Raw genomic sequence first — 12,263 nt, 5'->3', positions numbered from 1 at the left:
TCTATCTCTCATCTATTAGAGACCTATCTCTCATCTATTAGAGACCTATCTCTCATCTATTAGAGATCTATCTCATCTATTAGAGACCTATCTCTCATCTAGTAGAGATCTATCTCTCATCTATTAGAGACCTATCTCTCATCTATTAGAGATCTATCTCATCTATTAGACGTCTATCTCTCATCTATTAGAGATCTATCTCATCTAGTAGAGATCTATCTCTCATCTATTAGAGACCTATCTCTCATCTATTAGAGACCTATCTCTCATCTATTAGAGACCTATCTCTCATCTATTAGAGATCTATCTCATCTATTAGAGACCTATCTCTCATCTATTAGAGATCTATCTCATCTATTAGACGTCTATCTCTCATCTATTAGAGATCTATCTCATCTAGTAGAGATCTATCTCTCATCTATTAGAGACCTATCTCTCATCTATTAGAGACCTATCTCTCATCTATTAGAGACCTATCTCTCATCTAGTAGAGATCTATCTCTCATCTATTAGAGACCTATCTCTCATCTAGTAGAGATCTATCTCATCTATTAGAGATCTATCTCATCTAGTAGAGATCTATCTCTCATCTATTAGAGACCTATCTCTCATCTATTAGAGATCTATCTCTCATCTATTAGAGACCTATCTCATCTATTAGAGATCTATCTCTCATCTATTAGAGATCTCTCTCATCTATTAGAGACCTATCTCTCATCTAGTAGAGATCTCTCTCATCTAGTAGAGATCTATCTCATCTATTACAGATCTATCTCTCATCTAGTAGAGATCTCTCTCATCTAGTAGAGACCTATCTCATCTATTAGAGATCTATCTCTCATCTATTAGAGATCTCTCTCATCTATTAGAGACCTATCTCTCATCTAGTAGAGATCTCTCTCATCTAGTAGAGATCTCTCTCATCTAGTAGAGATCTATCTCATCTATTAGAGATCTATCTCTCATCTATTACAGATCTATCTTTCATCTATTAGAGATCTATCTCTCATCTATTACAGATCTATCTCTCATCTATTAGAGCCTGTTTGGACAGAGCTATAGGGGCTTACTGTCTGGAGGCTTAGTGGAGCATCAGACTCATGTTCTCATCATCTAAACTGAAGTTGACCATGAAGTCTCCATCCTCACGATGACTTTATTCGCTCCTCTTCCCCTGAAGCCGTCTCGTGCCGGAAGCAGGACGGTGGGCAGGCAGACATCGAGGCTTGTCTGAAGTTTGCCAGCTCCATGCCGCCCATCACACACCCCTGCCAGCTGCCCTGCCAGGAAGACTGTCAACTCAGCAGCTGGTCCAAGTTCTCCTCCTGCTCAGCCGACTGCGTAGGCGTCAGGACCCGCAAGAGGATGCTGGTTGGTGAGTGGCTGACTTCCAGATTACATCAATATTTAGAAGAAGATCAGTGGATGGGAAAAACTGAATTTGAATTTGAACTTTTTTATTTGTGTAAAGTTGACTGAGTATCCGGTAAATCTAAATTCCTCCAGTTCCACCAGGAACTGCCCTAATCCAAGCAGGGTTCTAACCGCTGGGGGCTCCGTGACCTGTTTACAGACCAGAACATCCCAACATTAACAAAGTCAACAGTTAATATGTTGGGTTTTTGTTGCAGGGAAGAGCAAAAAGCGTGACCAGTGTAAGAACCACCAGGTGTATCCCCTGAGCGAGACCCAGTACTGCCCATGTAATAAATACAACGCCCAGCCGGTGGGCAACTGGTCGGACTGCGTCCTACCGGAGGGCGGCCGCCTGGAGGGGCAACTGGGCATGAAGATCCAAGGTGACATCAAGGAGTGTGGCCAAGGATACCGTTACCAGGCCATGGTGTGCTACGACCAGGACAACCGCATAGTGGAGACGTCTCGCTGCAACAGCCATGGTGAGTGGTCCATGCTCTAATACGTCACTGACCTTCATCCTAACTCTTCTTCATCTTTACAACTGACAGTGAGGATCACAATGAAACACTGATTCAAATGAACACCAGGAAGGTTTCCTCAAACTGCTGACAAATCATTAAACATTTACAAGTTACAGCATTTAGCTTCAACACATTAAGAATCACCAGGTATTTAGTGAATGTGTCCGTATTATTTCTACATGTACAACTCGTCCAGGTTAAACAGAAATGGAGTTTATGTCTGACTTCCATCATTTATACCCATGTAATAAACTCTCAGGAGTGTTGTTGACCAGTGTGACCAGTGTGACCAGTGTGACCAGTGTGACCAGTATGACCAGTACGACCACTGTGACCAGTGTGACCAGTGTGACCAGTATGACCAGTGTGACCAGTGTGACCAGTGTGACCAGTATGACCAGTGCGACCAGTGCGACCAGTGTGACCAGTGCGACCAGTGCGACCAGTGCGACCAGTGTGACCAGTACGGACAGTATGACCAGTAAAACCAGTATGACCAGTATGACCAGTGTGACCAGTATGACCAGTATGACCAGTATGACCAGTGTGACCAGTAGCTACTGGTGGATAATGTTAACAAACATGTGATGGACATCACTGCCACCGACATTACTGAATCCGTTTGCTGATCTATTTTCTAACCATTACCAAGTAGTCTTGGTAATGGTTTCACAACGTTAATCACGTGGCATTGTGCGATACGAGACTGATAGGAAACATATTTATGAAACATATTTATGAAACATATTTATGAAACATATTTTTGGTTCAGAAACGTAAATATTCTACGTATCCCATTGGTTTGCAGAAACGTACAATGCCAATGTTTTTTTCTGGCGACTTTTTTGCACGAAGCCTCTCAGGGAGGAGAACGGAGCCGATAATCAGAGACCTGGGTTCTCACACTTTCTCCTACCAGTCAACTGTGATGTCTTCAACTATGACCACGATCTCCTTCTAACTTTGACCACATAGTTCTAGTGTCCTAATCTCAACCTACCTTAATAGAGATGACCGATCAGAAGATGATGGAATGTCTATGTCGCGAGGCTCGTATGTGTTGTTGTGGAAGGCACCGACAGTCACTGACTATTGTTGGAGGTAACTCGTCTTAAAATATGGACCGCAAAGGAGACAGTCCCTGAAATGGGACACCACTGAATACCACCACTTGTCTCCACAGATTTCTTAATTTGAGTCCTGCTGGATGCTCAATGCATAAGGGTTAGGGTTAGGGTTAGGGTTAGGGTTAGGGTTAATACATTAACTCACTGGAATAGGTAAAGCAGGCTACAATTGTTCTTCAGTTAGCAATCCTGTCCAAATAGTTGGGATGAATTGACCTGATAGACTGATGACATTTGACCCCACTAAGGGTCAGTTATCAGTGAGTCTTTCTAACAATCAATCAGGGGAAGTTGGGGATGTGTTTGCTGCCAGCGGTCTGAATCTGTCGGTCCACTTAGCGGGAGCTGTATTAACATTCACAGTGTATCCCAACAAAGGGAGGAAAGGGAATAAAGAATCACAGGCCTGTCGTATTCTGCGTCTCGGCCCTGAGTCGATAGAGAACACATCAAAGCACTCGGGGGGGAATGAGTGTCTGAGTTTGCTCGTTGACGGTCTGGTGGTGAGTCAAAGCGTTCCTCCCGGTACGGCGCTGCTCCATGGAAACTGTCTGTAACGGTAAAAAGAAATCGGACTCCGAGTCGCTGCTGCTGCTTCCTCTCTGATTCAGGAGTCTTTGATTGGTTCTCTTGTGCTAGTGTTGGGGACGCAGGTAGGACCTGGTCTGGTTATTAGTACATATTAAAGATAATTATGAATATCAATACAATTCATAGGAATACATTTTCTTTATATTGCTAATAACGGGGCACCAAATTGTGTTGGTACAGGAGCTCAAAAAGGCATTAAAATGGCAGTCAAAAGTCAATTTGGATCTCTGGTTAATAATATATTTAATAACTGTAACCAGAAATCACCAATCAGCTACTAACAGTTGAAGGATTTAGTAATAGTGTGGTCATAGCAGCGGTTGGCATTATTCCTCCATGTTGAGTGGTGTGGGTCCCAACACTAGGGAGTATTAGGGTGTGGGGGGGTAACATGGTCATGGTTTGCTCCTTTTTGCTGATGGACGTGTCTTCTGGCTCCAGCTGCAGATCAGTGATGTAGGTTTGTTCATGGCAGGAGTCAGATAAAGCTCTGCATGGGTGAGTCTGAGTCCTCATCAGGGAGGAACCGTGAGAATGCTTTAATGCCTGAGGGAAGTTCCTGATTGGCATCAAGGCAGCTGATTGGTTTCTGGTGAGAAAATCCGTTGTTATTGTGTTTGATGTATCAGTTTGTTGTCATGTGATCGGTTCCAGGGTACATCGAGGAGGCGTGCATCATCGCCTGTCCGTCTGACTGCAAACTGAGCGAGTGGTCCAACTGGTCGCGCTGCAGTAAGTCCTGCGGCAGTGGGGTCAAAGTTCGCTCCAAGTGGCTCAGAGAAAAGCCCTACAACGGAGGACGGCCGTGTCCTAAACTGGACCACGTCAACCAGGTGAGACGGGTCTCAGTTTGAACATGTATTTATAACGCCAGATGAGAGGAAGGTTACCGTTACTATTTCACTTTAAATGTATAATTCAGTTTGATTCCTGAGTGCAATAATCTGAATACTTCTTCTCTGTTCTTCCTTTCTCATCCGTGATGGATGGATCCGTCCACAGGCTCAGGTAAGGTTTATGGTGCTTTATGGTGCTTTATGGTGATTCATGGTAGTTTATGGTGCTTTATGGTAGTTTATGGTGCTTTATGGTGCTTTATGGTGATTCATGGTAGTTTATGTTTTCACACCTTTTTCTAGATATTATTTTGGACCTTCTAGTTTCACTTCTGAAATGGTGTTATTCTTGCAATTAGTCAAATTGTTATAGTAAAAGTCCAATGAATAATAGTTTTATTTAGATATTTATCTAATGAATCATTATTAATCTCAATAAATTCAGTTCACACTGTTGCTAAACTACACGTGTCCTGTTTAGGAGGTCATTAGGAGGGCTAGTTCGTGGAGGTTTAGACATACCGGATCCGACCGGTAACTGTGATGTGTGTGTGTGTCAGGTGTACGAGGTGGTGCCGTGCCTCAGTGACTGTGGGCAGTACGTCTGGCTGGCAGAGCCCTGGAGTGTGTGGAAGGTCAGCAACGTGGACCTGAAGGATAACTGTGGTGAAGGTGTCCAGACCAGGAAAGTCAGGTAAGATGAAACCATGTCAAAGCTACGACTCAGACAGACAATCATCTGGGTTCATGTCTCTACTTCTACTCTCACTGAATACAGTCACACTCACAGCTCAAGTTCTATTTCAAAGTTTGCATTTAGAAACATGAAGCCCCAAATATCCAGAAGTGTTCTTGGCCACCTCTTTCATCAAGGATTAGTTTAGACAAGTATCCCAGCATGCACCACGATGATGGAGGAGGACTAACAGCTCTTATCTCATATTAGTACAACAACTGTTACTAAAGTTAGTTTGGAGATTCTTTCAGACAAGAAATGATATATTAATGTGGTCAGTTTATCAAAGCAGAGCTCACTGGAACAGTTCCTCTGATGATCTTTGAGATGGGATCACAGTATTCTGTAGTTTATTCAACTGATATACTTCTTTGTGCATACAGTAAGAGATGATGATTGAAATAGGACATTTATTGCAGTTAAGGCTGCACAGTGTATCTCGGTCTGTGCGTGTTTCACCGTGCTGGAGCCTTTACGTTGATCTGAAGACAATCAGTTCAGACGTGTTGACAGCGGAGATGCTGCAGGTCTGACACAGTAGGACTGTCAAAGTGACCAGGCTGCTTATTCAGACATGAGATCCATAATAAATGTCGTCAGACACCTCTAGATTCAGCCCAGTGGATCCGGCTTCTTCAGAAGGTTATATACTGTACGTATATATACAGTATATATACAGTATATATATGGTAATAGACACACAAAGTGAGACATCAGGAGTCTGGAGGAAGCTGCAGGAGAGGTGTGCATCAGTGAGACTCGCCTATGCCATTAGATTTATGTCATATGTCGTGAGCGCAATAAAACATGCTCACACAAATGATATGATTTCACACGTGCAGATATTACCTGCCACTCGCACATTATAAAGCTTTGTTTATACTGGCGTTTTTTCATACTCCACAGATGACGTGCAAGCTACGAAGACGTTTATGCTCATCTCTGTTCTTTGCAGAATTCTCTGAAATATATACGGATCAAATATTGTGTGAAGAAGCAGGAAGTCAACGAGTGTGATCAGCAAAACGCCATAAACCAAAGTCCTAATGAACTGTAAACTCAAATCTCATACTCATGGAGATACTGTACGTTATCGCCTATACACACTAGAAAGAAAGGATCATCAAGTATTAAATGTATTCTAATGAAACCGAGGTTGGAAGGTTTAATATGCTGTCAACAATAAATACATTTCAATACGTGATGATGCACAGCCTCACACGGGAAACACTGTGGCGAGCATCAAACCCCGTCACAGGTAACTCTGCTCTGCTCGCGTCAATAGACCCGACTTTAGACAGTTTGGGTACGAGAGGCACCGGCCTTCTTCTGATTGGTCACTTTCAACGTGATCCCACCCACACAGAACCATGTGTGTTGCTTCCCCCGTATCGGAGGGGTAAGATCCGCTAGTAAACAAATACAATCCATCCACTGCACACTAGCACCCCCCCGCCCGGCTTCTAGAGACATCTCCAACATAGTAATGTGTTACCTCTTCACCAGGATAGACTGCAGGTTGATTATATCCAGAGATAATTCTTCCTACTGATCAATAGCTGGACTGAATAGAGATGCTGTGATGCCGTCACAGAGGATGAATGCAGGTATAGACTCACCCCGTCCTGAACCCCCGTGTGTCCAGGTGTATGCTGAACACTATCGACGGGCCGTCTGAGCAGGTGGAGGACTACCTGTGTGATCCGGAGGAGATGCCTCTGGGAGCCCGGAACAGCCGTCTGCCGTGCCCTGAGGACTGTGTGTTATCAGACTGGGCGGTCTGGAGCGCGTGTCCACTGGTAGGAAGGATTAGTACTTTCTGTCTCTCCCTGCTTTGTGTTCACATAATGAGCTAAACAGTCTTCAAACTGTCACAACGGGGTTGTTTTGGGGCAGTTTTGCCTCCAGTTGATCATTGACAGTTGTAGCGGGCTGGTTCAGGAGAACAACTGTGCATTCTGTGATTAAAGCAACAAATTTGACGCAGATGTAGGTTTATATATATATATATATATATATATATATATATATATACTGGAAAAACAAAGTTTGGAAACTTGTGTTTGGTCGATTATTTCTCTGTTGTTACAATGCTAATTGGCATTGCATTTTACATCGTTGGAAAGCCTGTTTATTTACCTTTGCAATGATGTCTAACTTGTAAGGATCATGCATTTGCGGGATGAGCAGCACAGCTGATGATGTGGGTAGCACCCAAGAAGAATTTGCCAAAATGCTGTGCCAATGGTAAACAGTGAATTCTCATAAGGCTACCAGGAAGCCTGCAATGACTGCCCTTCACCGTCGGGCCCGTTTGCGCTGGTGTCGACAACACAGACAATGGAACCTGAACATGTGGGGGAATGTCATGTTCAGTGATGAGTCCAGGTTCTGTCTGCCAAAGTTGGATGGCAGGTCAAAGTATGGAGACGACGTGGAGAACGCTATGCTGATTGTTGAACCGATCGAGTAACAGCTTTCGCTGGGGGCATCTCCCTCACTGGCAAAACAAGGCTTGTCATCATTGAAGGCCATCTCAATGCAGGGAGATATCGGGATGAGATTCTGCAGCCAGTGGCGATCCCATATCTCCACAATCTGGGACCTAACTTCATCCTCCAAGAAACAACACCCCCCCCACAGAGCCAGGGTTATCACAGACTACCTCCACAATGTGGGAGGAGAGAGAATTGAACGGCCTGCCAAGAGTCCAGACCTCAACCCAATTCAACACTTGTGGGATCAGCTTGGGCGTGCTGTACGTGTTAGAGTGACCAACACAACCACGCTGGCTGACCTGCAACCAATCCTGGTTGAGGAATGGAACGCCATCCCACAGCAACGTGTGACCGGGTTGGTGACCAGCATGAGGAGGAGGTGCAAGGCTGTTGTGGCTGCGTATGGATCTTCCACCACTACTGAGGCTCCTGATGGTGGATTCAATCAATAAAGGGTAAAATAGCCAATATGTCTTGTTTGTTCCTTGTTACTGATAGAGAGTTCAATCATCCAATCCACCAAACAACTCAAAACAAGAGTCAGTACCAACAGGAGAATACACTGTTTACCATTGACGGAGCATTTTGGCAAATTTTTCTTGGGCGCTACCCACATAATCAGCTGTGCTGCTCATCCCACAAATGCATGATCCTTACAAGTTGGACATCATTGTGAAGGTAAATAAACAGGCTTTCCAACGATGTAAAATACAATGCCAATTAGCATTTTAACAACAGAGAAATAATCGACCAAACACAAGTTTCCGAACTTTGTTTTTCCAGTTTATATGTATGTTATGAAAAGATATAGTGGGATCTTTGATGTGTTCTGTGGTTTGGCGTCAGGGTGCATACATTACTCTGCTGCATGAGTAGGCCCACAGCAGAATCCATGTATCTGTTTACTGGAGAGGAGAACATTAACAGAGGCCGTTTGCTCATCACGTGCACATACTGTATACTGTATACTGTATACAGTATACAGTATACAGTATACTGTAACGGTACGGCTGAATAGGTCACGACCCTTTCCTCTGCTCCTCAGCCATGCAGTGGGAACGGTACCCGAGAGAGGAGCGCTTACCAGCTCCGCCAGCCGGGAGAGGAGAAGGAGTGTCCTCCGACTAAAGAGACCGAGCTCTGCAAACTAAACAGCAACTGCTTCCACTACTCCTACAACATCACTGGTGAGACTAACGGAGCGTCAGCTGGATTCAGTTAGCAGAGGCAACAGGAAGTCATGCTCTACAACTGGACTGCATTGAATACATGTGAATGTCGGTGGTACTGTATGAGATGCTGATGGAACGTCTCTCTGCAGATTGGAGTACCTGTCAGCTCAGTGAGAGAGCGGTGTGCGGATACGGCATCAAAACCCGCATGCTGGACTGCGTGCGTAGCGACGGTAAATCTGTGGACCTGAAGCTGTGTAACGAGGTGGGTGGTGTGCAGCGTTTCTCTTAAAGCCTCCGTCTGTTGGTTCATCACAAAGAGGGAATAAAAGCCTGTTTCCTCCTGCAGCTGGGCCTGGACAGGAAGTGGCAGATGAATGCTTCCTGTGTGGTGGAATGTCCCGTCAACTGTCAGCTGTCTGATTGGTCACCGTGGTCCGAGTGCACCCACACCTGTGGGCTGACAGGTATGTGTGTGTGTATGTGTGTGTGTGTGTGTGTGTGTGTGTGTGCAGTAGGCAATTTGTTCATTTTTAACAGGGAGAACGATCGGACCCGGTTCGTTCCGTTCTGTTCGAACCGACCCATGAACGACTCTTTGGGTTGAGAATATCCCGAAAATCCCATCGCCACGTTCTCTCTCTCTTGCTTCACCACTCACTTCCCACGTACACACTACGTACTCTACTCTTACAGCAGCTGGCTCTAGAAAGGATCTTTAGCGTCCTTGTGTCGGCCACCGTAGCTCTCCATCACGCCTGGCACACAGGAGAGGCTTCAGTTGGTTGTAATCTCCTCACCTCGGATCCTGCACACTGGACCTTTAAATCTCTGATGTCAATGGCCTTTTTTAGCTTCCTAACATTGGCTGTGTCCATAAAAACACAAGAAGCAATATGATTTGAAACTGTTTCATATGGCAGTAAGGCAGGAATCTCAACCAGGGTTCCTCTAAGTACAGTCTGAATCTCAACCAGGGTTCCTCTAAGTACAGTCTGAATCTCGATGTAGTCATTGATTCCATTTCATTTAAATTCCAACATGACAGGTTCTTCACACAGCTTTGCCAGCATAGTGCCTTCATCGCTGTGAGTGATCGGCAGCGATCGGCTCTCGGCGGTCGGCAGCGGTCAACCTCTCGGCGGTCGGCAGCAATCAACCTCTCAGGGATCGGCAGCGATCGGCTCTCGGCGGTCGGCAGCGATCGGCTCTCGGCGGTCGGCAGCGATCGGCTCTCGGCGGTCGGCAGCGATCAACCTCTCGGCGGTCGGCAGCGATCGGCTCTCGGCGGTCGGCAGCATTCAGCTCTTGGCGGTCGGCAGCGATCGGCTCTCGGCGGTCGGCAGCGTTCGGCTCTCGGCGGTTGGCAGCGATCAACCTCTCGGCGGTCGGCCTCTCCCACAGTAATGGGGGAAACCAGAAACGCTTCCTGATGTGAGAAACAATAACGTTATAGCCCTAAACCGACTGAGTGAGGGATAATAATGTCCTCCGGTGTAACTCCATCGGATCAGGCCATTGATTGGTGGTCCATTATGAGTGTGTGCTGTGGGGCTCAGGGAGCACTCTGCTCTCCACCGGTCCTTGAGAAGAGCAGCACGCAGAAGCAACCAGAGCAAATAGGAGATATGAAACCAATACCAGCTTTAGCTACTGTGGTAACCTTAATCTGTCCCCAGGCGATGGAGAAACAGCAGGTAGGCCTCCTCGCTTCCCTTCCTGTCTTTCTTTTCATCTGCAGGCTGGCTGCGAGGACATACTTTCCTGGAAGGGTTCATTTCTGTTCCTGAGCCAGGAATATCAATGAGCTGGATTTGTGATTTCAAGTAAATGATTATACCTGGAAGCAGCGAGGTGCTGTTATCAATCAGGCGGTGTAAAAACAGTGCTATCTTCCTGGATGTCCAACCTGTGTGCAGAGATAATCATGGCGTTGTGTATTCTCCAGCCAAACACTGATAGTGACAGCTGGCACAGGCCTTCTTTTACCCAGCATCCCTCACTGCCACCCACCGCTCAACCCCAAAACGCTGCCACGGCCCCCCGCGGGGACACCACCGAAGCATGAACACCGTACTGGAGGCCGATAACGGCTTTCTGTCAGCATGGCAAGGTGCTAGCGTCTTTTAACAACCAGTGAAGAAAGAAGCTCAGACATGACGATGATCCTTCTCATGCACTACTGTCAGGATAGACTGATATTATATTATATATACGGATAGGTTGAGCAAATATGGTAAAAAGTTATTTTTATTAAAGTTACCAACTGCAGCTTTCAGGTCAGATCTGTTAAAGAGGCCCGTCGTTTCATCGTTCTTCAGGCACATCGGTTGGTTTGTTGGGAGAAGAAGTGACAGCTGGTGAGACGTCACCCGGGGACGCGTTCCTGATAGTGTTCAACAGGAAGTGGAGGGTAACGGGACTTACTGGAGATCATATCAACTAATCCTGCGTGGATTTGTAGATGATCTCTCTGAGAAGTCCCAGAGCTCTGAGAATGACCTTTGAGAAGTAGATTCAGTTATTTGACTTGTATTGTCTCCATCCAGAGAACGCTGTAGATGAGCCCTTTGGTATCAGTATTAATGCTTCACTAAGTTTCTGTGATTCGTGAGACCTACTTTACTATTTTGTGTCACTTGAAGTATTATTGCTGAATGTGGTGTTTGTTTTACCGTGGACAGAAACCTCATGCATTCCCTCTGAGACGGCAGCTCATTGAGAGTTTCCTCACACCCCCCCCCCAACACTCCTACCATCCTCCCTTCTCATATACCCCCCCCCCATCCTGAGACAGTCACTGGTTTCATTTGAACACAACAAAGGAGTGTGAATATTAAAACATGGCTACAGGGAGTATGATGAAGTCAGCTAAAAAAGAAGAGTTGAATTATTACCCTGAGACAGAAGAACATTAAAGGAGAATCAGACCTTATTCATCCAGTAACAGAATCAGGAGCCAGGAATCAGGAAACAGTGGAAGTCACATTATGCAATGTTTGTTTTTTTATTTGGCGTTTATTAGATTTAACTGGCCTTTCTATATTCATGCTGGCCATCTTTAGAATAGCAGCTTTGGTTTGAGAATCTCCTGCAGCTCCCGTGGTGACTGGCCCAGAGGTCACCTTGACAGACAGAATAGTATTTTAAATGACTCTACACATCCACACTCTGACCTGACCGTCTTCCTCATCTCAGTCAACGTCCTCAGAAATACATAATTCATCTTCTTTCCTTCTTTTCATGTGCTGCTCTGCAGGAAAGCTGTGGAGGAGGCGGACAGTGATCCAGGCTCCCCAGGGTGACGGCAGGCCCTGCCCGGCCCAGATGGAGCAGTGGAAGCCCTGTCTGGTGAAGCCCTGC

General features: G+C 45.6%; 1 protein-coding gene across 2 annotated transcripts in view; it reads left to right on the top strand.

The window, feature by feature from the left end:
• Positions 1–12,263, top strand: part of thsd7aa (thrombospondin, type I, domain containing 7Aa) — a 143,087-nt gene that overhangs the window by 113,344 nt on the left and 17,480 nt on the right. For both annotated transcript variants that reach the window (XR_005210309.1, XM_037795193.1), the window contains exons 12-21: positions 1,181–1,375; positions 1,632–1,898; positions 4,313–4,491; positions 4,661–4,666; positions 5,055–5,188; positions 6,876–7,029; positions 8,774–8,915; positions 9,050–9,165; positions 9,250–9,367; positions 12,160–12,263. The exon at positions 12,160–12,263 is cut by the window's right edge and continues 42 nt beyond it. Coding sequence is in view for 1 of the 2 variants with exons in the window: in XM_037795193.1 (XP_037651121.1) it covers positions 1,181–1,375; positions 1,632–1,898; positions 4,313–4,491; positions 4,661–4,666; positions 5,055–5,188; positions 6,876–7,029; positions 8,774–8,915; positions 9,050–9,165; positions 9,250–9,367; positions 12,160–12,263 (1,415 nt within the window). In the remaining variant the exon portion in view is untranslated. The remainder of the gene's footprint in view (positions 1–1,180; positions 1,376–1,631; positions 1,899–4,312; positions 4,492–4,660; positions 4,667–5,054; positions 5,189–6,875; positions 7,030–8,773; positions 8,916–9,049; positions 9,166–9,249; positions 9,368–12,159) is intronic.

The sequence above is a fragment of the Sebastes umbrosus genome, chromosome 15 (genome assembly GCF_015220745.1).
Source record: "Sebastes umbrosus isolate fSebUmb1 chromosome 15, fSebUmb1.pri, whole genome shotgun sequence".
Classification (NCBI taxonomy): Eukaryota; Metazoa; Chordata; class Actinopteri; order Perciformes; family Sebastidae; genus Sebastes; species Sebastes umbrosus.
The sequence above is the reverse complement of the archived record's forward strand: the minus strand, read 5'-3'. Positions and strand labels throughout refer to the sequence as shown.